The sequence below is a fragment of the Eucyclogobius newberryi genome, unplaced genomic scaffold (genome assembly GCF_026437365.1).
Source record: "Eucyclogobius newberryi isolate DKJ021-1_F unplaced genomic scaffold, fEucNew1.0.hap1 SCAF_5, whole genome shotgun sequence".
Taxonomy (NCBI): Eukaryota; Metazoa; Chordata; class Actinopteri; order Gobiiformes; family Gobiidae; genus Eucyclogobius; species Eucyclogobius newberryi.
Genome location: NW_027316167.1, coordinates 33,408,314 through 33,432,781, shown reverse-complemented (window position 1 = coordinate 33,432,781; position 24,468 = coordinate 33,408,314). Strand labels below are relative to the sequence as shown.

Genomic DNA, 24,468 nt, shown 5'->3' with positions numbered 1-24,468 from the left:
GTCAGGGAAAACTGTTTAACTGGGTTCGGAGTTTTCTGTCTGGCCGGCGTATTCGAACCAGAGTGGGCACAGCTTACTCTGGGGTCTATGAGGTAGAGAATGGGATCCCGCAGGGGAGTGTGTGCAGCCCTATCTATGCTTAAGGACATCTTTGACGACGTGGATGGGTCTGTTGGGAGGAGCCTTTATGCCGATGATGGCGCACTATGGATGAGAGGAAGAAATCTCTGTTTTTACGAGGCGAAACTGCAAAGAGCAATACAGCAGGTAGAGCAGTGGACTCTGAATTGGGGGTTTAAACTGTCCGTACGCAAGCCCAGGCCTTGCGCATCTGCTGTAGGGCTTTTAGGACCTCCCCTGTCTCGGCGCTGCAGGCTGAGTTGGGGGAATTGCCGTTACGGCTCCGGAGGCTAGAACTTCTGTTGGCTCACTGGGTGAATGTGCAAGGACTTTCTCAGGGTTGATGGGGGACAGAATGAGGCTGACAGTATGTTTTTTAGCCGGATAGGAAATGCGAAAGCGCGGCTTGCTGGGGTTGGTGATCTACGTGTGAGCCCTTCGGTGGCTTTGTCTACTATAGCTCCTTGGAAGTTTGTCCTGGCTCCTGTTGATGTTAGCTTAAAGAAGTCACTGGGAGGGCACCGCATTTTGTTGTTCAAGCGCTCATCGATAGCACTCAGATGATGTATTTATTTATACCGACGGGTCTAGGGATCCTGAGTGGGCGTACTGGCGCTGCTTATTTCATGCCTGACCTGGGGCTGGTGGTCAAGAAGAGGTTAACAGATCGCCTTTCTGTTTTCACATTGGAACTAAAGAATAATAATGTATTAACTATGCTGGAATAAAGAATAATCATTTATTAAACTATGCTTAAAGGAAGCTGCATAAAACACAATCTGGACAGAGTCAATTGGAAACCTAAAATGGCGGCATTATACAAAATGGAGTCAGTGGAAAAGTTCTGTGCTGAGCAGACAGCGTGGGCGGGATGATTTTGTGTGTTACAGAAGCAGTACAGGAGGCATGGCTCGAAGAAGAAACGACAGATCAACCTTCATTTGCATATTCATGTATCTGTGTTTGATATACTGGGTTTCTGAGGAAATGCGTTGTTCTTGGTTTGGCCTGCGAAGGAACCAGAACCCAGATCTGCCTATAGAATTGTACTGGTCAGGAAATAAATACTTTTACTTTAATTTCCTGATTCCTGGTGTTGTTGTTGTTGTTGTTTTATGGCGGTTGGCATCCGAGTGTTGCATTACCGCCAGACTATTCCTTAGACTGTTGTTGCTGTTGTTATTGTTTTATGGCAGTCGACAGCCGAGTGTCGCATTACCGCCAGACTTTATTCCCCAGACTTTGTCGTACTCCTAAAAGTTCCTCTTCCAGTGCTTTGACAAAGCTCAAGAAGTCATGAGATGTTGTTGTTGTTGTTGTTTTATGGCGGTTGGCATCCGAGTGTTGCATTACCGCCAGACTTTATTCCCCAGACTTTGTCGTAGTCCTAAAAGTTGTTCTTCCAGTGCTTTGACCTCCAGTGCTTTGACAAAGCCCAAGAGGTCATGAGATGCCTTTGTCATTGTATCCTATAGAAGTTCTTCCTCCCCTCAGACTTTGTCGTAGTCCTTAAAAATTCTTATTCCATTGCTTTGGAGTACAAAGCCCATGAGGTCATGGGATGTCTTTATTGTTTTACAAAGCCCATGAGGTCATGTATGGCCAATCGGATAGACAACAAAGCAAGTTTGCATTTACCACTGACCTCATCAATGTGCTGACGCCAACTAAGCCTCTCGTCAAAGGTGACCCCCAAGAACCTCACCTCCCTGACCTGTTCGAGTACCTGCCCATGCAGTCAAAGGGAGACGTCCCTATGCCCATTGAAGAAACAGATCACTTGAGACTTCCGTACGGAAGTTTAAACCCCCACTTCAGGGTCCACTGCTCCACTTGCTGTATTGCCCTTTGCAGTTTCGCCTCGTAAAACCGGAGATTCCTCCCTCTCACCCATAGAGCGCCATCATCAGCATAAAGGCTCCTCCCAACAGACCCATCCACGTCGTCAAAAATGTCCTTAATCATAACATTGAACAAGATAGGGCTGCACACACTCCCCTGCGGGATCACATTCTCTACCTCATAGACCCCATAGCGCCCACTCTGGTTTGAATACGCCGGCCAGACAGAAAGCTCCGGACCCAGTTTAACTACCCTTCACACCACACAGGAGCCCATCCTTCCAAACCATATCGTATGCCTTCTCCACATCAAAGAGCACCGCAATAACCTTTTCTTTCTGAGCCATGGCCAGCTGGATATCAGATTCCAAACACAACACGGAATCCATGGTGTTCCTGCCCCTACGGAAACCACTCTGGTGCGCGGGAAGCAAACCCTGACTCTCCAAGAAGTAATCCAACCGCTCAGTAACCATGCGCTCCATCGCTTTCCCGAGCGTCAAGGCAAATCGGCCTATAACTTGAAGGGTCAGACGCTGGCCTACCCGGCTTCAGAACCGGCACCACCGTAGACTGTTTCCACGCAGATGGAACACAACCTGAATCCCAAACACGGTTGAAAAGACCCAGGACTAGCCCAAGCGTGTCATCAGTCAAATGAGAGAGCATGTCATAGCACACCTCATCTTTACCCGGGGCTGTCTGTTTCGCCTTAGAAAGTGCTCTCCTTAGCTCAAACAAACTAAACGGAAGGTCAAGGTCATCCTGAGTCGAAGGCTGGTGCCCAACCAGCTCAGAATTCTGGGCCAAATCTCCCTGTAGTGCCTTTTCGCAGGTGAGAGATTGTCAGAGTCTGTCTGTATTAGGCAAGTCGATCCTTCCCCTCTTTAGGTATCAAGGATATAATTGCTTCCTTCAAACTCGGGGGATCTGAGCTTTTTTAAGGGCCCAGTTAAAGGTTGACAAAAGCAGGGGTGTGAGGTTTTTTTTTAGAACTTTATACCACTCTGAGGGAAAACCGTCACTCCCTGGAGATTTATTGTTTTTCAGTCTTTTAATTGCACTTTGAATTTCTGAGTCAGTTATTTCAGCACCTAGTTTTTATTTTGCTCTTCGGTCATGATGGGTAAATCAAAAGTATCTAAAAAATAGTTTTTCGTAGTAGGATTCAAATGAGGATTGTATTTAATCTTGTTTGGTTAAAATTAAATTGTTCTGGTTGTCTCGTATTTTAAAAACATTTCTCTTTGCCTTTTGTTTTCTAAGCTTCCAGGATGACAATTTAGTGCAGGGGTGTCGAACTCAATTTGGGCCGCGGGCCGTATTTCGACGTTTGGGCTGGGTCGCGGGCCTAACATAACGTAAAACATAAAACAATAAAAAAAATATATAAGAAATAAATAGCTTTATATAGCCTACGCAGTTTGTGAAGCAATTACTGGATTGATTAAAAGAAATTACAAACACGTTTGTTCTCATAAACTGTAGGTATTTGGAACTGAAAAATATTGTATTTGACTTTATGACAAAATAAACTTCTCAAGATCTAAAAAACCTTTTAAATGTACTAAACCTGTACATACATGAGCTCGCTATTTTCATAGTTCAAGATGATCTCAGTGACAAAATGATTCATGGAGTGACTCAAATGAGTGCATTGTGTTTGTGTTCACAGTCACATTAGTGTGGACACAGTCATGTTCAGACTTTATTACACTCTGACCTGTGTTTTTGCGACTACCAGCGGCATTGTGGGACGTGTAGTTTTAGCGCTAACAACGGTTACGGATGTAACTACGGATCTATGAACGAAAAAAAAAAATATTTTTCCTTTTTTTAAATATTAATTCAAAATATTTGGCTGGCCGGATTAAAACGTTTGGCGGGCCGGATACGGTCCACGGGCCGTATGTTTGACACCCCTGATTTAGTGAATCTTAACCGCTTTCATAGTGTCTTTGTTTGGTAAAAAGCAATTATTTCTTGTAAAGCCAGGTCATTAAATTTTGCCCCTTTTTCCTCTTTTAATTCCCTGCAGCAGTTGAGGGATCCCATTTTCTGTATGTTTTGCTTACAAAAGTTTCAATTTATTCTGTAAGTCGTTCTGTACGTTGTTTTGTTTTTCTTGCTGAGGCGAAAGCAATAACCTTGCCCCTCAAGACTGCCTTTGCTGCGTCCCAAAGGATGGGTGGGGAGGTATCAACATTATCATTATCCTCTACATAGGTTTCAATATCTTCTGACATTTTCTTTTTAAATTGAGGGTCATTAAATAGACATAGAGTATGTTCTTCCGTTTCCGTTCCAAATCTACAGTGATGTAAATTGGAGCATGATCGTTACTATGTCCGCCTCTGTAATTTTTGGCCTATCTTTTATAAAAAAAATAAAAAAAATCTTTTCTAGTGTATTTATCATGTGGATTAGAATAATGTGTATGTTGGTTGCACTTTAGGGTTAATTTCTCTCCAGAAATTGATCAAAAAGGAGCTCTTGCCAAAAACATGCAAAGAGTCCATGAGCTGATCCAAAAAGGGACCAGGAGGGGGAGGGAAATCAATATTCCTAAAGAAAACAAGGCCTTCCGCTACTGTTGGTTTAACATTTGTGTCCCAAGTATCATTGTGTGAGGGGGGAAGGAAAGAGAGGCTCCTTCAGGAAAATAGAAGAAAGGAAGAAGAAGGAAAAAATATATATATATATATACATATTTCCACATGTTTGCCCAACCAGTCCACATGTGCTTTGTGGATCTGGAGAAGGCTTTCGACCGTGTCCCTCGGGGTGTCCTTTGGGGGGTGCTCCGGGAGTACGGGGTCCGGGGCCCTTTGCTCAGGGCTGCTCCAGTCCCTGTATGACAGGAGCTGTGTTCGCATTGCCGGCAGTAAGTCAGACCTGTTCTCAGTGCATGTTGGACTCCGCCAGGGCTGCCCTTTGTCACCGGTTCTGTTCATAATTTTTATGAACAGAATTTCTAGGCGCAGTCAGGGGTCGGAGGGTGTCCGGTTTGGGGACCACAGGATTCCATCTCTGCTGTTTGCAGACGATGTTGTCCTGATGGCTCCATCAAACCCGGACCTGCAGCATGCACTGGGACGGTTTGCAGCCGAGTGTGAAGCGGCTGGGATGAGAATCAGCACCTCCAAATCCGAGGCCATGGTTCTCGACCGGAAAAAGGTGGCTTGCCCTCTTCAGGTGGGTGGGGTGTCCTTGCCCCAAGTGGAGGAGTTCAAGTATCTCGGGGTCTTGTTCACGAGTGAGGGAAGGATGGAGCGTGAGATCGACAGGCGGATCAGTGCAGCGGCTGCAGTGATGCAGTCGCTGCATCGGACTGTTGTGGTGAAGAGGGAGCTGAGCCGAAAGGCAAAGCTCTCTATTTACCGGTCGGTCTACGTTCCTGACCTCACCTATGGTCATGAGCTTTGGGTAGTGACCGAAAGAACAAGATCGCGGATACAAGCGGTCGAAATGAGTTTCCTCCGCCGAGTGGCTGGGCGCTCCCTTAGAGATAAGGTGAGGAGCTCGGTCACACGGGGGGAGCTCGGAGTAGAGCCGCTGCTCCTCCACGTGGAGAGGAGCCAGCTGAGGTGGCTCAGGCATCTGTTCCGGATGCCTCCTGGGCGCCTCCCTCGGGAGGTGTTTCGGGCATGTCCCACCGGGAAGAGGCCCCGGGGAAGACCCAGGACACGCTGGAGAGACTATGTCTCTCGGCTGGCCTGGGAACGCCTCGGGATCCCCCCGGAGGAGTTAGAGGAAGTGTCTGGGGAGAAGGAAGTCTGGGAGTCCCTGCTCAGACTGCTGCCCCCGCGACCCGGCCCCGGATAAAGCGGCAGAAGATGGATGGATGGATGGATTTCCACATGTATCAAGTCTCTTGTGGGGGGGGGGGAGAAAAGAAAAGAAGAAAATGACAGGATTTGAATCCCAAAATATTGTTTCTTCGAGTATCCCCCATAGGGGCCCCGATCGGATCACGTTGCTATGGGTAACGTTGTTGCCGCGTCATCAACGCACGACTTTGTTATAATGCCGGGGCATGGGTCAAAGTCTGGCCCCTGTGTAGCTCGCTGTTTAGTTCGGCACAAAGGCGAACTCTTTCCCCTTTTTGTTTAAAAGTTTTCATGATGGGGACAAGTTTCCGTCTTTTGTCCACCACTTTGCCTGGATACTGCTTACTTATGAAGAATGAAGTGTCTTTTAACAGTTCACTGAGTGAAAGCAGTCAGTCAGCATGTTTGGAGCTTGAGAAATTGACCACAATTGATCTGGATTTACCTGTAGAGTTACGTTGCCCCAAGCAATGTGCCCATTCCATCTCTATGGTTTTCACCTCCTCTTCAGGAATCTTCAGCTGTTTTTGCAGAAAGGATCGAACAAGTGCCTCCGACGCTGTGTAAGTTTCTCTGGGGTGTTCTTTTATTCCCATAAAGAGCAGGTCGTTTCTCATGCTTCTGTACTATAGATCCAATTTTGCAGTTTTAAGCTTTTGATTTTAATTTGTCAGGGCGGCCGTAGTCTGTTTTAGGGTCTTCACTTCATCTTTTAAAGCGTGTTGTTCTTTTTTAATTTCATCCACGGTGGTATTAGTGACCTCCACCGACCATTTTAAGCCTGAGACATCCGTCTTCAGCTCGTCCAGAATATCTAGCTTTTTAAGCTGTTTTAAGATGTGGAAGCATTTCTCGGTCTTCATTTGTGAAAGCTTGACGAGAGCAAGTCCCTGGTTCGTTTTGAATCCGGCGCTCCTTTGGTCGGAGTTGTTCCAGAGGCGAGGCACAGTCACCCTCGTGCGTCGTACGTTTCTACTAGTTTAAACAGGCTCAATGCTTCTGTATCTTGTTGTTTCGAGCACCGTGTAGTCTCTATTTTCTTGATAATTAGTTCCAGCTTTCCTTTTGTTAAAGGAGCATAATTTACAAACTTTTGTGGTTTGGGAGTGGTATTAGCTCACGCTGTACACCGCAGCCATCTTTTCTTTTCTAACAAGCATTCACATCATCCTACAGGGCAAGCCTTCTTCATTTCAGACCAAGAATCTGCTTCTCGTCCCTACGATGAGTAACTTTAGTGCACCTCTCAAGTCAACACACAGAAGTAGCAGACCGTCATACTCTGCACCTCTCGGTCCGAGGCTCAAGGGAAGGCAGCTCGTTCCTGGCTACTCTAACGGGTCCTCCACGTCTGTTCAAATTATACCCCACTATCGTTCCAAACATTCTTTGGGGGTTCGATCAGTCAGAAGGCCCTTGTGCTGTTTAGCCGGTTTAACTCCTCTCTCACATCAAAGACTCTGCAGACACGTTGTCTTTTAGCAGGTTTAATGATATTCGAAAAGGTAAAACTGAAAATAGACATATTTAAAATCAAAACATGTCCATTACAATACATATAAATAATAAACAAATCCACATATATGTATACAAAGCAGACTAGATGACGCAATATTGATGGCTACGTGGTTAGCGTGTAATTAACATATTGCAGAGATGGAACAGTCAAATTCAATACTGAACACTGGCTTATAGAAAATAACATAAATGCAGCTGTTGTGCACGCGTACAACATTACATACCGGCAATGCAACCTCAAAATAAAGAAATCTGCGATCTCCAAAAGCAGCCAAAGCTGCGTGCGGCCGTGCCTGGTGCCTTCATGGCTCGCTGTTACTTCCGGTTAAATAAAGTTTTGTTTTAAACATGTGCTCTACCTGTGACATTTAAAAGTATCCACTAGATGGCGGCATAAGAAAACAAATGCAATGAAATTAAAGCATAGATCAAATTATGCACTTTTAAACTAAAAACACAACATTAATGCATAACAGAACACTCCCCGTCTGGCGTGATTACATGCCACTATACACTTAGGAAGGCACTAATACAACAATTTCAGAGATTGGTCGCGTAAAAACCTTAGAACCATCTGATTTGGCAACTTTACCTCTACTGTACGGACTTTGCCATCTTTAGAAGGAAACACTTGAGTAATGAGTCCAAGAGGCCAATGGTTTCTGGGTATTTGATTGTCCTTGAGCACAACCGTACTCCCAGGTGTTACATTTGGTTGTTCAGATTGCCATTTACGGCATGGCTGGAGTGTAGGTAAGAATTCTTTCCTCCATTTGTCCCAGAAGGTGTTTGACAGGTGCTGGACCTGCCGCCACTGATGCTTATAGAGGTCCGCCACTGAAAAGTTGCCCACTGGCGCTTGAAGTTGGGCCGATTTTTGAGTAAGCAAAGTTGCTGGAGTAAGAATAAATGGGTCGCTAGGGTCAACTGAAACAGGAACAATTGGCCTAGCGTTTATGATAGCTGACACCTCTGACATAAAGGTGACCAGAACATCATGAGTTAGTTTAGTGTTTTTGAGCTGGAAAAACATTGTGTCCAATATTCTCCGAGCAAGACCGATCATCTGTTCCCACGATCCGCCAAAGTGAGAAGCGTGTGGTGGATTAAAAGTCCATGTACATCCCTGTTCTTTCAAGTAGGTTAGTACAGCTTTGTCCATGTTTGAAGGGATTTTAAGTTCTTTGCATGCACTGACAAAGTTTGTGCCTCTATCCGACCGAATGGTTTTGACAGGTCCTCTAACAGCTAGAAACCGTCTGAGTGCATTAATGAAACTTGATGTATCAAGTGACTCAATCACTTCGATGTGAACCGCTCTTATGCTTAAGCATGTGAAAATTACAGCCCATCTTTTGTTTTGAATAACATGTCCTCTGGTTCTTTTTGAAGACACAAACCATGGACCAAACACATCAATACCCACATTTGTGAATGGGGGATCTGTAGAAAGGCGGTCTGGAGGGAGGTTAGACATTTTCTGTGTGCTTAGCGGAGCACGAAGTCTTTTGCAAGTTGTGCAGTTAAAGATTATTGTACTAACCTTCCTTTTGCCTCCAACAACCCACCAACCTGCAGCACGAACAGCTCCTTAAGTGAACAGACGACCTTGATGATGAGTTTGTTCGTGGTAGTGTCTTATGAGAAGAGCTGCCACGTGATGGCGACCAGGAACAATGAGAGGGGTCTTTTCGTTTTGATTCAGTTTTGAGTTAACCAAGCGACCACCTACTCGCAAGAGTCCATTTTCATCCAAGAAAGGGTCTAAGTTCTTTAAAGGGCTGGTTTTGGGAAGTTTTTCTTGGTTTTGTAAACACTTGATTTCGTCGGCGTACACATCCTGCTGCATTGCTTGAATCACAACATCTTGCGCTTGATTAAACTCAGCAACAGTGAGTCCTGTTTCGCAGTAGTGCCAGCCATTGCACTGTTTAGGTTTGCGTGAAGCTAAACTGAAATTGTGGATGATGTGCAGTAAACGAGCGAGTGCACGGGTAAGTGATTTCCAAGACGAAAACTTTGTGAATCTCTGAGAGCCGAGTTGGTTGAAACAGGTAGTGGTTTTGAGAGTGGATACCTGTGGTCTGACTTCTGAGTCAGTGCTGGGCTCAACGAGGTCATATGTGTCCGTGGGAATGCCCTGATTTTGCACCAGAATGTCTGGGCCAGTGAGCCAGTTACTTAGTGGTAGTTGGTAAGCAGGAACAGAACGAGTGGCGTGGTCTGCGGGGTTCTGACTGCTGGGTATGTAAAACCACTGACTGGGCTGAGAAGAACGGTGGATTCTGTTTACACGGTTACTAACATAGACATAGAATCTACGTGTCTCGTTATAGATATAACCTAAAACGACTTTACTGTCCGTGTAAAATGTGCAGTTATCTAGTTCAATGTCTAGTTCATCTGAGATTAGGTCTGCAAGATCTACTGCTAACACAGCGGCGCAAAGCTCTAATCTTGGGATGGTCTGATCAGGGCGTGGAGCTAGCTTTGCTTTATCCATCACAAAGCCCACTTGGCAGTTTCCTACTGCGTCTCTGACTCTAAGATAGGCTACTGCTGCAATGGCCTTAGTAGACGCATCTGAGAAGATGCACAGTTCTTTCTTTACAGCAGTAGAAGGTGAAATGTCTGTGTACACTCTGGGAATCGACAGCTTTGACAATTCTTTGAGTGAGTTTTTCCAGAAAGTCCAAGTTTCTTGCATTTCTGAAGGCAATGGTGCATCCCAGTCTCCGTTCTCAACAGTGAGTTCCCTTAGAATCCACTTTCCCTGTATAGTGACTGGCGCTACAAAGCCTAAAGGATCGTAAAGGCTGTTAATTGTTGATAAAACACCTCGCCTAGTGAAGGATTTCATCTCATCTGAAGTATTGAAGGTGAAACAGTCTTTTTTTATGTCCCAAAGAAGGCCGAGACTACGTTGAATGGGGACAGAATCGGCTTCAAAGTCTAAATCTTTTAGGTCTTTAGCATGGTCTTGGGACGGGAAAGCTTCCAAGACTTCTTTTCTATTGGTTGCAATTTTGTGCAGTCTCAGGTTTGATTTTGAAAGTGTGTCTCGTGTTCTTTGCAAAAGAGACACAGCTTTTTCAACAGTAGGCAAAGATTTAAGTCCATCATCTACGTAGAAGTCCCGTGTGACAAACTGCTGAACATCTGGATCACATCCACAGCGTAGAACGGACTGATGCAAGCCATACATGGCAACCGCTGGAGAAGGGCTGTTCCCGAAAACGTGAACAGTCATTCGGTATTCTGTAATGTCTTTGGAAAGGTCATTGTCACGGAACCACAAAAAACGCAAGTAGTTCCTGTCCTCCAGACGAACGTTGAAGCAATAAAACATTTGCTCAATGTCTGCGGTAAACGCAACAGCATCTTTCCTAAAGCGCATGAGGACTCCAAGTAGTGAGTTGTTAAGGTCTGGCCCTGTTAACAACACGTCATTCAAAGACACGCCTTCATGTTTGGCACTGCTATCAAAGACTACCCTAATCTGTTTGGGCTTCCTTGGGTGATAAACGCCAAATAGTGGCAAATACCAACATTCTTCTTCATCTTCCAAAGGAGGAGCTATTTCTGCATGTCCATTTTGAAATACTTTGTCCATAAAGTTTATGAAATGCTCTTTCATTTCTTCCTTTCTTTCAAAATTGCGGACAAGTGACATTAAGCGTTTCAGTGCTTGCGGCCTGTTGTTTGGTAGTTTCTGACGTTGAGATTTGAATGGCAAAGGCGCTGTCCAAGTACCATTTTTGTCCTTTGTAAGTCCTTCCTCCATTGTTTTTAGAAATGCCTTGTCCTGAATGGAGGGCGCAATGTAATTGTCAAGTTTGGTTTGTTTGAACAAATTACATCCTAAGTGGTCGGGTTCACATGTGGTGTTGTCACCGAGCTGAGTGCTGACACTGAAAGGAATTTGGATGTCACAATGCTTTTCTTTAACATGGTATACATTTGGGCATGGCTCAAACACTGTGGGACGACCTTTCTCAGTGGCATTGGTGAAAAGAGTGTTTACTGCCAAGGTTTTGTGGACATCACCTAAACACACGTTTCCTACTATGACCCATCCCAGGTCAAGTTTTTGCGCATAGGGTGCATTGTGAGGGCCACTTATCTGTTTGCGGACTTTGTGTACTCGTACTACGTCCCGTCCAAGGAGCATTAGTATATGAGCGTTAGAGTCCAAGTCAGGGATAAGATGAGCTACAGGTTTGAGGTGGGCGTGATGCATGGCCGCACTTGGAGTAGGAATCTCACATCTGTCATTTGGGATGTTTTTGCATTCAATGAGGCTAGGCAGTGGGATTTGGACTGTGCCATCTAAAGCTTCCACTATGTAACCAGTAGCTCTCCTACCCATAGCCTCTTTAACACCTGCACATGTTCTAAGTGAATAGGGAGAACTAGGACCACAGTCATTTAACAACTCAAAAAACTCTGGGCGGACTAGTGATCTGTTACTCTGTTCATCATGAATGGCGTAGAGTGGTACTGCTTTGTCTGGACAGCCTACAGGGTAAACTTTTACGAGACAAATTTTAGAGCATGATCTACCTGCCTCACTCTCACCACAAACCTGAGTACATTTTGTCATTATCTCCTCAGGCAGTGCGTTACCTGGCTCCCCGCCGTGCTCTGATGCCGGCTCTGAGTTTAGCTCTGGTTCTGTCTGCCATGGGGCTAGGCCAGGGTGAAGTGCAGCACAATGTTTTTCATTGCCACACTCGGAACACTGGAGTCTGACTTTACAGTCTTTGGCTATATGCTTGGATGAGGCGCAGCATCTGAAGCAAATATTGTTTTCTTTTATAAATGTTTTTCTCTCGTCAAGAGGTTTCATGCGAAAGGTTCTACATTTTGTTAAAGGATGAGCCTTTTTGTGCAGTGGACAGAGTTTCTCACTGTCTGTTTTTTTGTACGCATGGGTTTGTAAATCTGGATTGAAGCCTGTGCCTACATCAGTTTTGTGCACTGATATTTCTTTTTGTCTGTTTGTTTTCCAAGGGGGTTTGTCTGGTTTGGGAGCAGCATCTGTGTATGAGCTGAACTGAAAGCTAGGGTCATTCCTAGCATTGGCCTCTTGAGCGACAAAGTTCACAAAAACCCTGAATGGTGGATAAGTGACACAGTTTTGACGTTTGTATGTTGTTCCAACTGTTATCCATCTTTCCTGTAAGTTAAAAGGAAGGTTTTGGATGATAGGATTTACACCTCTGGCTGTGTCTAGATATGAGAGGCCAACAAGGTCTCCTTCAGCTTTAGCACTCTCGATTTCCATTAGTAGGTCGCTGAACTTTCTTAGTTTCACATAGTCTTTAGATGTGATTTTTGGAAATGAATCTACTCTTTTGAAAAGGGCATCTTCAATCGCCTCAGCTGAGCCGTAACATTGTTCAAGTCTATCCCAAATCATCTCAAGACCTGCTTCAGGATTGTTTATGTGTATGGCTCTGATTTGCTCCACATGTTCAGCGGATTCTTTGCCAAGCCATTTTAACATCAAGTCCATTTCCTCACTAGCTGTCAAGTCCAACCCTCTGATAGCACTGTTGAAAGAGCGCTTCCACGCTCTAAAGTTTTGGGGCTTATCATTAAACTGGAGAAGTCCTGTTGCAACTATTTCCCTGCGCGCAAAGTACCTGATAAAGTCAGTTGCATTACTGTCCCTCTCTTGGGGAGGATTGAAATGTGTTGGTGCTGACACCTTGTGGGTCCAGTTGGTAATGCCAGGTTTAAAAGGATGGGAAAAGGCACTAGCTGGAACATACTGGGAATAGTTGCCATTTGGAAAAGAAGCATGTGGAGTTAGATAGTTGTTGTTATCCTCTCCTCTAGGTTGTAACAACGCATTGCTAATGTGCTCCTGCTTGAGTTGCATTTGTGCATCATTGTTTTGTAATGGTTCAAAAGTGCAACCTTCACCCTTGTTCATAAGTGTGGCTTGGTCCTTGACATACTGTTCAGTGCGCTCGGCTTTTTCGGACCGAGTTGGATGGCTTTGAGCGTCTAACTGTGAAGCAGCGGCTGCCTCTAATGCTTCTGCTTCTGCTATGGCTGAGGCTAAATCTTTTTCCTGCCGTAATAGCTCAATAGATGCTTCGAGTTTAGCTTTTTCTAATTTCAAACTCATCTCTTTTTCTGCAAAGTTGAGACGGGCCTTTGCTGCCTCAGCTTTTGCTCTTGCCTTGGCAGCTGCAGACCCTGTTGATCTGGCTTCAGACCGGGTTTTATAGGATACAGACTTGTTGGATGGCGCCTTGGCGGATGTTGCGTTGCATGGCGTGCTGTCCGATGATGAAGCCTGGGTGGATGGAGCTTTGTCGGCCATAGTTGCGTTGACAAAGTGACGATTGCTGGAACACTGCTGAATGCCTTGCTGCTTGAGGCGTAGTAGTGGTCAGCGTAGATTCACTCTTGTCGCAGGGGGATGACCGCAGAATCTTCTGCCTGGATGCTGCCGTTTTACTGTGCTGTTTAGCCGGTTTAACTCCTCTCTCACATCAAAGACTCTGCAGACACGTTGTCTTTTAGCAGGTTTAATGATATTCGAAAAGGTAAAACTGAAAATAGACATATTTAAAATCAAAACATGTCCATTACAATACATATAAATAATAAACAAATCCACATATATGTATACAAAGCAGACTAGATGACGCAATATTGATGGCTACGTGGTTAGCGTGTAATTAACATATTGCAGAGATGGAACAGTCAAATTCAATACTGAACACTGGCTTATAGAAAATAACATAAATGCAGCTGTTGTGCACGCGTACAACATTACATACCGGCAATGCAACCTCAAAATAAAGAAATCTGCGATCTCCAAAAGCAGCCAAAGCTGCGTGCGGCCGTGCCTGGTGCCTTCATGATGAGTTACTGATGAGTTACTTCCGGTTAAATAAAGTTTTGTTTTAAACATGTGCTCTACCTGCGACATTTAAAAGTATCCACTAGATGGCGGCATAAGAAAACAAATGCAATGAAATTAAAGCATAGATCAAATTATGCACTTTTAAACTAAAAACACAACATTAATGCATAACAGAACAGCCCTCATTTGACAACACCTCTTTAGTAGATGAGAAAGGAATTTTCTATTATGCCGTACCTCATAATTCTCTAGACTCTAGTCTACTCCCCTCTATCAATCAGTCACCTGCATTGCTTATGCTCAAGTCACTATAATCGGCATGGGAGAGCAAAAGCAGGTGGAGACAGCTGGAGCACAGAAGAACATCTGCCTTCTCATGCACAGCGGTCTGATGTTTTCTCCTTCACCGTCTTCACCGCCAAAGCGAAGAAAGTGTCACATGAATTCTGAACTCCTGGAGGACCGAGCAGGAGAATGCCAGTGTCAGGCCCATTTAGTGTTGCTTGGTGGTGGTGGTTGTTTTTAGACATGAGGATTTGGCGATCAAGGTGATCCAATCCATTTAGTAAAAGTAGAAAAAGTAGTTTTGGAGAGACAAGGAATAAAGTGCAAGAAACACTGAAATTCCTGGCCAGGCTGAGTTATACAAGGAAGTTTAAATGTCTGTATTGTATTCAGTTTATTCTGTCACAAAACAGCAGATTGTAACGCATAAGTGTGTGAATTATGAATGTTCTGTCCATTACAGTGGAGTCGATCTTCTGGTCATAGACCTGTTCATGACGCTTTGAAACTGATTTTGTTTTTTTTCCTGCAGCATCTCTGGAGCTTGGAGCCTCGCCTTTGCTGAAATTATGCCTCCTTTACCTCATGTCAGGTATGGACTTGGACAGTGACAGTCCGGGGCTTTTAAATATCTGGAACCAGAGGCTAAGGGAAGGAAAACCACTGGCCCTAAACATTTATTTGGGTTGAGCTTAGGGCTAACAACTCAACGCAAGAAAAACAAATTGGCTGTAAATGGCAACGGAGATAATTATGTTAACTTGATTTAGTTTCTGAAAATCACGTGTGCCTTTCCTCCTCTAGAATCCTATAGGTTTTTCAAAACCAATCTAAATTCAAGTCAACATTAGAGATATTTGTCTTTGCGGTGCTGCTTTGCACTGCTCCTGCCACATCCAATGCAACATGGGTCAAATGTCTGATGTCACATTAATCTCAACTCTGTCTGACATATTCCCATGTTTGTTGTTGTTTGGTGCAGGCAGCTTGTAGGACTGTTTTCTTTCTTCTGCCTGATCCTGTTTGGGATCACCATCATGCTCATGAGGTGAGGATGTTTTAAATCTAAATGTGTAAAACTGTTGTAATTATCCTTTTTTTCCCCTCTCTTCAGCAAACAGATGTTTTTCCATTCTGTAACTGCAGAAGCCCCCAAAGTGATCACAATGACAGATCTGGACGACATGCTCAACTATGAGTAAGAATCAATGTTTTCCATCACAACTCATTATTCACTACCCAAAATACAAATACATTTTAAATGTAAACAGTTTTGCTACACTGTAGTTCACATGTAAATAAAATATTATCTATTAATATTACCCCACCAGTTGTTAAGAAAAAACGAAATAAAACAAGAACTACAATAAATAATAATTAGAACAATAAAAATATAAAATAATGCAACAATGATGAAGGTGCATACTAATTTGTCAAGAGGTCTACTAAATAAGTACAAATATATTGCTCCACGAACAGATTATTTAGGTTGAATTGAGAAAAACATACATTGAAACCAGTTAGAAATGTCATGAATTGTTTTAATTTCAGAACCTAGAGTTGAAATAACCAATACACCACAGAACAGTAAAGTACAACAAGTACAAATGTGAAGGTGCTTGAAAAACACTTGAATTTCACCTCCAGGGCCCGGCCTGCAGTTCAGACCAAGACGGACTGGAAGGCACCGATCATGTGGGAGGGGATGTGGGAGCCGGTGATCTACGACCGGGCCCACACCGAGAACCAGAGCTCTGTGGCCCTCACTGTGTTCGCCGTCGGAAGGTAACGTGTGCTGGGCAATATCTTACTTAATGTCATGAACATAAGAGAGTTTTAATCGGGCCTATTCAACACAATTATGTCCATGCTTTCCTCCAGAGTCCGTGACTCTGCTGATGCCGTCCTATACTCACTGACCAACACTCGCCTATTCATGAGTTTCAAGCAAATGATTCTGTGAAGATTTTGTGAGGACCTTTTGCCATCACAACATGCCAAATCTTTCAAATCAGGAAGGAATCTTTACGCCTGAAAGCCATGAATAGCGGTTAAACAGGTGAAGTCACAGCATTTTAAATCTTTAGTTGTGAGTGGCAAAAATGAGCGAGAGTCAATGGTGATCAATACAATTTTCCCCTGTAAAAACACAATGGAAATGTGAAAGAGCTGCTAGTCCAACAACTAAAACACACTTATTTACAGTGCACTATTGTCAGGTTTGTGCACCTTTCCCCTGTTTTTGTATTCATATTTTCCTGTTCTCTTTCTTTGATTAGTTCTTATATTTATTTCTGTTTTTAGGTATGTATTGTTTAATCTATAATTTTTCACCGTTTTTTCATAAATTGGCTCCCGGCTTCGTTTTGCGCGCCCTGGAGCCTTTAAATGGAGCGCCCGGCAGCACGCTCGCTCTCTCGCTGCTCGCTGCCCCATTTTGTGCGTCACATTACGCACATTTCTCGCCCCGTTCAGTTGCTCCCTGCAGGCTTGCATGGTCTGGTAGCTTTTTGTTAGCTTTAGCATTTGTGTTTGGCCTGGTGGGACTATTTCCCTTTTCCTTTCGGGTTTAGCTAGGTTTTTTGTGTACTTTTTCCATTAGGGGTGTCGACACTGGATCTTTGTTTTTTTTGGGGGGGGCACGGGGTTTATCTCTTTATAAATATGTTTCCCTTGTTTTCGGTCATAAAAATATTCACTATTTCCACATTTTGTTATGTTACAGCATTATTCCTAAATGTATCAAATTAATTATTTCCTCAAAATTCTACAAATAGACACTGAAGAGCTTTAGGCCTAAACCAACCATTGTTAAACTAATTTATCCCAGTTTTGAGCAATACATGGGAGGCCATATCATATTGAAGTTATATATTAACATTTTATTATAACTTTGACATTTAAGCTTTTAAAACATTTCATTTAACGAGTGTAGAACCTTTTGTTAGTATCCATCTGTCTTCATCTGTTTTTCTCTCATATATAAATTGTATTGGTGTTGCTCTCCTGACCTGTTTCTGTTGTTTCTTACACTGTATTCATATTTTCCTGTTCTCTTTCTTTGATTAGTTCTTATATTTATTTCTGTTTTTAGGTATGTATTGTCTTCTTGACCGTGTCTCTGTTGTTATTCTCAGTTGTCTGTGTCTTTGCTGTTGTCTGTTTCATGGACCTCCTCTTACCCTGCAGTAAATCACAGTAACAAATCATTATTAGTTTCAGAAATACTGCCCCTAATCTATGAGGTGTGTGGGGATTGCATGAATAAGTATTTTAAATTAACAAAGTCAAAAGTTACTCCTTCCATGGATATTTCTTGCTATTCCTGACTGATTCATGCATTTTCTTAGCCTTCTGCACAGCCAGGTACAACTCCTTGCATGACAAGTCACAGTTGACAGTGACTAGAAGTTCATTTTAGATCATTTCCGTGCTGCATCTGTTTCTTGAGTCTGACCATTTATTAGTCATCAGTGAGAAGATCCTCTCTACAAAGGCATTTGAGCCTGGCACACTCAGGACAAATGAGACAATCCTGAACATGTTCATCATATTGGCTTTCCCAACAATTTGGAAAATTGCCACCTGCTTCTCACTGGTGGATTTTGTGGTATCCTTGGTGGCTTTCTGTATTTCCTCCAGCCTTCTCAAGCACCGGATTGCCCTGTCGCTCCAACCCAGAAGGGTTGCCTCCCCCCACCGGTCTCCACGTCAGAATACTTTCAGCCTCACGCTTTCATGTCTTTCTGAACCAATTCAATCCCAGGTCAACTTCTTGCTGGCCGCGTCCCGACTTATTTCAGCCCCAGATACCCCTTCAACTCCAGTTGAACTGTTCTACTATCTCAAAGCACTGGTTCTCCTCCTGAGTGGCCCCGACTCCAGTCTAGCTGCAATTGAAGAATATCCACCTGTCTGTCCGAGAGAGTCAGATCATGGCAGCTACGCTCATTCATCACTGATGCAGATACTGTTAAACTGATTAGTTTTCTCTCATTAAAATACTTACATAATATGTAAGTATTTTGTGTATTATACAATATAGACACACTGCCTGTCCCACCTTCACCACGGGGGAAAAAAGGGTCACACGCTCTAATATGTGTTGGACCTTTAGCTTTGATCTCAGCACAAAATCGCTGTGGCATAGTTTCAATAAGCTTCTGCAATATTAACATATTCATTTCACTCCAGTGTGTCATTATTCCTCACACAGATCTTCAGTGTGTCATTATTCCTCACACAGATCTTCTTTTGTCCTTATTCCTCACACAGATCTTCAGTGTGTCATTATTCCTCTCACAGATCTTCAGTATGTCATTATTCCTCACACAGATCTTCAGTATGTCATTATTCCTCACACAGATCTTCAGTGTGTCATTATTCCTTACACAGATCTTCAGTGTGTCATTATTCCTCACACAGATCATCAGTATGTCATTATTCCTCACACAGATCTTTAGTGTGTCATTGTTCCTCACACAGATCTTCAGTGTGTCATTATTCCTCACACAGATATTCAGTGTGTCATTATTCCTTACACAGATCTTCAGTGTGTCATTATTCCTCACACAGATCTTCAGTGTGTCATTATTCCTCACACAGATCTTCAGTGTGTCATTATTCCTCACACAGATCTTCAGTGTGTCATTATTCCTCACACAGATCTTCAGTGTGTCATTATTCCTCACACAGATCTTCAGTGTGTCATTATTCCTCACACAGATCTTCAGTGTGTCATTATTCCTCACACAGATCTTCAGTGTGTCATTATTCCTCACACAGATCTTCAGTGTGTCATTATTCCTCACACAGATTAAGTAGTATTAATAGTATTAATGAGTGTCCACTGCACAAAGCCTTCTCCAGCTCGTCCCAAACACTCTCACTGGGGTTAAGATCTGTTGTAGATTAGTTTCTACTTTTCCTTAGATGTTTTCTCTGCTCAATGCCAATTACTCGACCATTCTAAAACACAGTGACATCTTCTCCATGACCACGGGACTTGTCTTTCCGCATGGTTGTTTGGGCTTAAACACTGTGTTGCAGCTGAAAGATCATCACCTGCAGCGGTGTATATTGTATATATTTTGTGCTGAAGTTGATTTAACCATTTGTATAAACTCCTTTGCAGGTATCTTGAGGCCTACCTGGAGAACTTCCTTGTCTCTGCAGAGGAGCACTTTATGATCGGATTACCAGTCACGTTCTACGTTTTCACCGACCAAATCGACAAAGTCCCCATGATAAACCTGGGCCCTCAGCGCAACATCCGCACTATCCAAGTGGAACGACATTCGCGGTGGCAGGACATTTCTATGATGCGAATGAAAGTTATATCCAAAGTCATCGTTTCAGAGATACAATACTTGTTTCCTTATGTCTTTTGTTTTGACGTGGACCAAATATTCACCGGGCGTTTTGGATCAGAAGCTTTAGGTGAATCCGTCGCCCTTCTACATGCCCATTACTACAAGCTGCCGAAAGATCGATTCACTTATGATCGCAATCCAAAGTCCAAAGCCTACATGGAGGCCGGGGATTACTACTACCACGCAGCAATTTTCGGAGGAACTTGGGAAAATGTGAAAATGATAGCTGACGGATGCCTAGAAAGCATCATGGAGGATAAGAAGAACAATGTAGAGGCGCTATGGCACGACGAAAGCCATTTGAACAAGTATTTTTGGCTTCATAAACCTTCCAAGCTGCTGTCGCCAGAGTACTGCTGGGACATGCAGCTGAACCGGAAAGATATCGTTGTAACACGCTTAATTTGGGCACCGAAGGATTATGACAAACTGCGGCCTCAATAAAGATGGTAAAATAACAGCTCAAAAACACTACAGTTTTGTGTGTTGAATGAACAAGGTCGAATGAAGAAGAGCGGGTGTCGCCACCTACTTTGCCTCTATTTTTAATTAAACATGTCAAACATGTTAAAATACAGGCGTTTTACTGTTATATAGGATCGCCTTTCCATAGATCTGTTCTCCGAAGGTCTTGTGGCTTCACCTGCTCGTCTCAATGGGGGTATTCCACTTTTTATTCCATATTGCTAAACAATGCAGGCAATGCACAATCTCCATAGAGACAAGCAGGTGGCAAACCCTCCACCAGAATTGTTTTTAAATCATTTGAATTCAGAATATTGATCTTGAGTTGAGCTGTGTTGTGGTTTGATGTGTTTGTGTGTGAAAAGATGAGTAGGTTTTTTAGTCAAGCTAACACGTTCCTTTGGCTCTCACAAACACGCCCTTATTGCACATAATGAAGCTTTAAAGCAGCTTTTTGAGAAAAGAAGTAAAGCAGGGTGGCCCGTCATTGCTCATCCCAAAACGACCAATCAGCTTCTTAACTTTGGGTTTGCGTGAGATAATAAGACGGCACGCAGCAGTCTGATTCTGTCACACATGATATTTTTACAGACCAAATCGATTAATTTACTAGAATAAAGTCGAGTACCTCAGATATTTTACTAATTTGCATGTCCATCAAGTGGCAGAAAATGAAGCCTGAAGCAAGATATTGAAACCAGTGAGAAATGCAGTGAAATTGGTAAACAGCAAACAGCAATCTAGGCCTCCATTCATGCAAATACGGTCCAAGCCCAGTTTTGATCAAATTACAAGCTTTTTCTGTTTCCTCAGACTGTGAGGTTTAGGTCGGCCTGAGGGTGTCCTGAGGTCAGCTTCTTTCACACTAAACACACCCCAGAATGTGGGAGAAGACGCCATGGATCAATTATATTATCTGGATAGGGCATGGCTAGCCGTGGCATGTCGCAAATGGTCCCAGTGGCCAGCCCATTGGTACTGCAGCCAAAGTGTCATGGAATTAGACATACACCGATGCTATTCCTTAACACATTGAGAACACAATTCAACTTAGAATATGAAACGACACAGAAAGATCAGACATTTGTGTGGCATGCATGGGAGAAAACGCGTGGACTGTGTCAGCCAAGCCGTTGTAAGGAGCCTGGCTGACCCTCCTGCGTCTCACCCCCGCGTCTCACCCTGTTTTTTCCCATGCTGGTTGGTTTTATTAGATATTCTGGAATAGGCGGGTCACATTTCTCATTGGTCAGCCTCACATCAAGGCACTTGGTATTTTTCCGTAGAGATCAAGCCTTGGGTAAACATTACCCAGACTCCTCTGGGTTATCACCCCCCCCCTAGGGTAAACATCCTTTGGCCCATCTTTACGACCCCTTCACAAACAAATGCTGTCACACACCCGTTCTTCTCTTAGACTAATGATGCAGATAAAATATCACTATTATGCAGATAAAATACATCACAGAAATATAATCATATATTCACATTTTATCACATTTCCCTCCTGTTTATCAAAGCATTAGTCTACTGTATCATATGCCAAACACATTATTCTTTTCAGTTTTCAACATGTCTTTCATATTGGTGTTAAAATGACACTTTTACACACAAAACGTTTATGCACATTTCTCAACATTGAACACACTTCTTTTCTCTCGGCCCACAACATGTCTACAGCATTACTGTCCTAAATTTTGAGTCAGATTGGTTAATCTCTGTAATTTGACAAACAGACCATTTATCTTATCATATATCAGGTGCTACTGGGACCAGACTGTCCACTAACCTCTCGACCTTGACCCTGCGGTATGGTTCTGGGTGATGCTGATCTTTGTTATGACCATGGCTGGCCACATAAGGGATACATAGGCACAACGTCCCATACGTCCTCTCTTGGTTCCTTAAGAGACCTCCTCCCGCTGCTCGCTTCGGTCACACCTATGACACATATGAACTGGTACATTTCCCATCTCAATTCATAATCTCATTAACATTACATGTAGTTATGTTGTAGCAGATAAAAAAAGAACTCTCTTAGTTAGTGCAAACAACTGTGGCTGTATAATACGCCATTGTGTTTCTTCAGCCTCTGTCATGTCAATTATACATTGTACATTATTACACAACCTTTCTTCAAGTTGATCACTTATTTTCTTCCCTCTATATTCCATTGTCTGTGTATGTTGATCGATTGTCCCGATTGTCCCGATTGTCCGGTGCATAATACAGGTGTTCAGCACCCATATTACCGTCATCGCTGTGATGATGATAACTGTTGATTCTTTTCACACAGAGTATGGTACTCTGCGCACCGTAGCCTCTGGCTCTCGTTCATCGTAGTAGAGTATCGTACTCTACCGTAGACTCTGGACAAAACTCATACAAATGAAGTCCTGCGTCTGCGATGTTATGGATCCGCCGCTGTGTTGTCCAGACATTTCTCTCACTTTCCCATGAGAGCACCCATGTTCTCGTCCCTCCAATGGTCAGGACGACACGATGTGGCTCCGTCCACTTGGCTCCGTCTCTGTAAACACCACATCTCCAACACGTTCTGCTGTGGTGATAAACAAAGTCTTTTCGACAGTTCAGTGTATTTCAAAGTTTTCTTGTTTACAATTTTTTTTTGTAATTATTGATTCGGAATATTTGTTTACACGTATATCCCTCCATTTGATAAATGGCTTTGCCCATTTCTCAAACTTCTACACAATTCTACATTTAAACAAAATTCAATAATCCAGATAGTTTACAACATTCACTAATCCAGGATGTAATCAAGAAAGAGATGGAATTGCGTCTGTCACTCCAACTCCGCAATGTCACCTCTTGACCTTTCACAGTTCAGTGGTCACATCCCTGGCTGAGCCCCTCCTTCCACGGCGCTGCCCCCCCCCCCCCCCCCCCCCTGTGTGTCTCTAATCCGTCTATGTGTCTGTTTTACCACCATTTGTTTCAAACTCTAAATGTTTCAAACTCTAAATGTTTCAAACTCTAAAAGTTTCAAACTCTAAATGTCTGGTCTCCACGTGTGTGCGCGCATATGTATGTATGTATGTATGTATGTATGTATGATTGATTCAAATACATCAAACTATAATAATTATCTCAATAATTCCCCCGTTGAGCTGGCCATAAGGGTCAGTTCACAACTTAGAATTCTTCACATAATTAACAATTTCACATCTCCTCTGTTTGTGTGGCCTGCATAAAGTCACAAAGCTAATGTAATATGTGCTAATCTTTTATATGTGCTTCAGGTGAGATTCAAACTCAATCTCTCACACCTGCTCATGTGGTGCTTTACAAACATTGTGTATTAGTTTGTTCTAGCAAGTCTATATGTGTATTAACAAATCAAAACGATCCTAAACCTTCCCCTTGGTTATAAGGCACATAATTTTGTATCAACCCTTTTTTTCCCCTTGTCTCTCTCTCTGTCTTCCTCTCGCAACGGAGGAAACACCCATTTCCAAATTTCTAAATCTGCTTTTTCTTTCTCTCTTTTCACTTACTCTTACCCTCACTTGTAACCTGCTTTTACTTTCTCTTTGCTGCTGATATAAGTATCAGACGCTGCATCCCCTGGGATTCCAGTATCCCTGTCATTCTGCTTCTAAACTCATGTATTGATTACCCATCCCCCTGTTTAGTTTTCACTATCTTCAGGTAATCTGCGGGTCTCATAAAATTTATTCTTCTGCATTACACTCCCCCCCCGGGTCCGTCCTGACTCCGTCCTGAGTCCTGTAATGTTAAGTTCCTGTTATCACTGGTTTTCATAACTTCTATAGCGTCTAAATTTAGATGATATTGTCTTATTTAAATCTATTCAATTATTGATTGAATCTCCACAATCTTTCAGGTAATTCCTTTAGAATGTCAAATTCTTTCGCTGTTAATTTTAACTTTTCCTATTACCCATCAATCAACCCCCCCTGAGGTGTTGCTGTTGATACGCAAAGATAACAACATCTGCTCCATCCTGAGTCCTCCAGATTATTTGCCAGTCAATATCCCCTTATCTCTGACTATCTTTTATGACTTGGTGTCGTTTGCCTTTAGTTAATGACCCATTCATGTCTTTCCTGGGAGGGCATTGGACGTTACTATTTAACTTATTCCCTCACTTACGTCTACATGCAATA

At 43.2% G+C, this 24,468-nt stretch overlaps 1 protein-coding gene across 1 annotated transcript; it reads left to right on the top strand.

The window, feature by feature from the left end:
• Positions 1 to 15,590: 15,590 nt before the first annotated feature.
• Positions 15,591 to 20,306, top strand: LOC140381071 (N-acetyllactosaminide alpha-1,3-galactosyltransferase-like). Its single transcript, XM_072465092.1, has 3 exons — positions 15,591 to 15,678; positions 16,128 to 16,265; positions 19,615 to 20,306. Exons 1-3 carry the CDS (start codon positions 15,602 to 15,604, stop codon positions 20,294 to 20,296), a joined length of 897 nt encoding a protein of 298 aa, XP_072321193.1. The 5' UTR covers positions 15,591 to 15,601; the 3' UTR covers positions 20,297 to 20,306.
• The last annotated feature ends 4,162 nt before the right edge of the window (positions 20,307 to 24,468 follow it).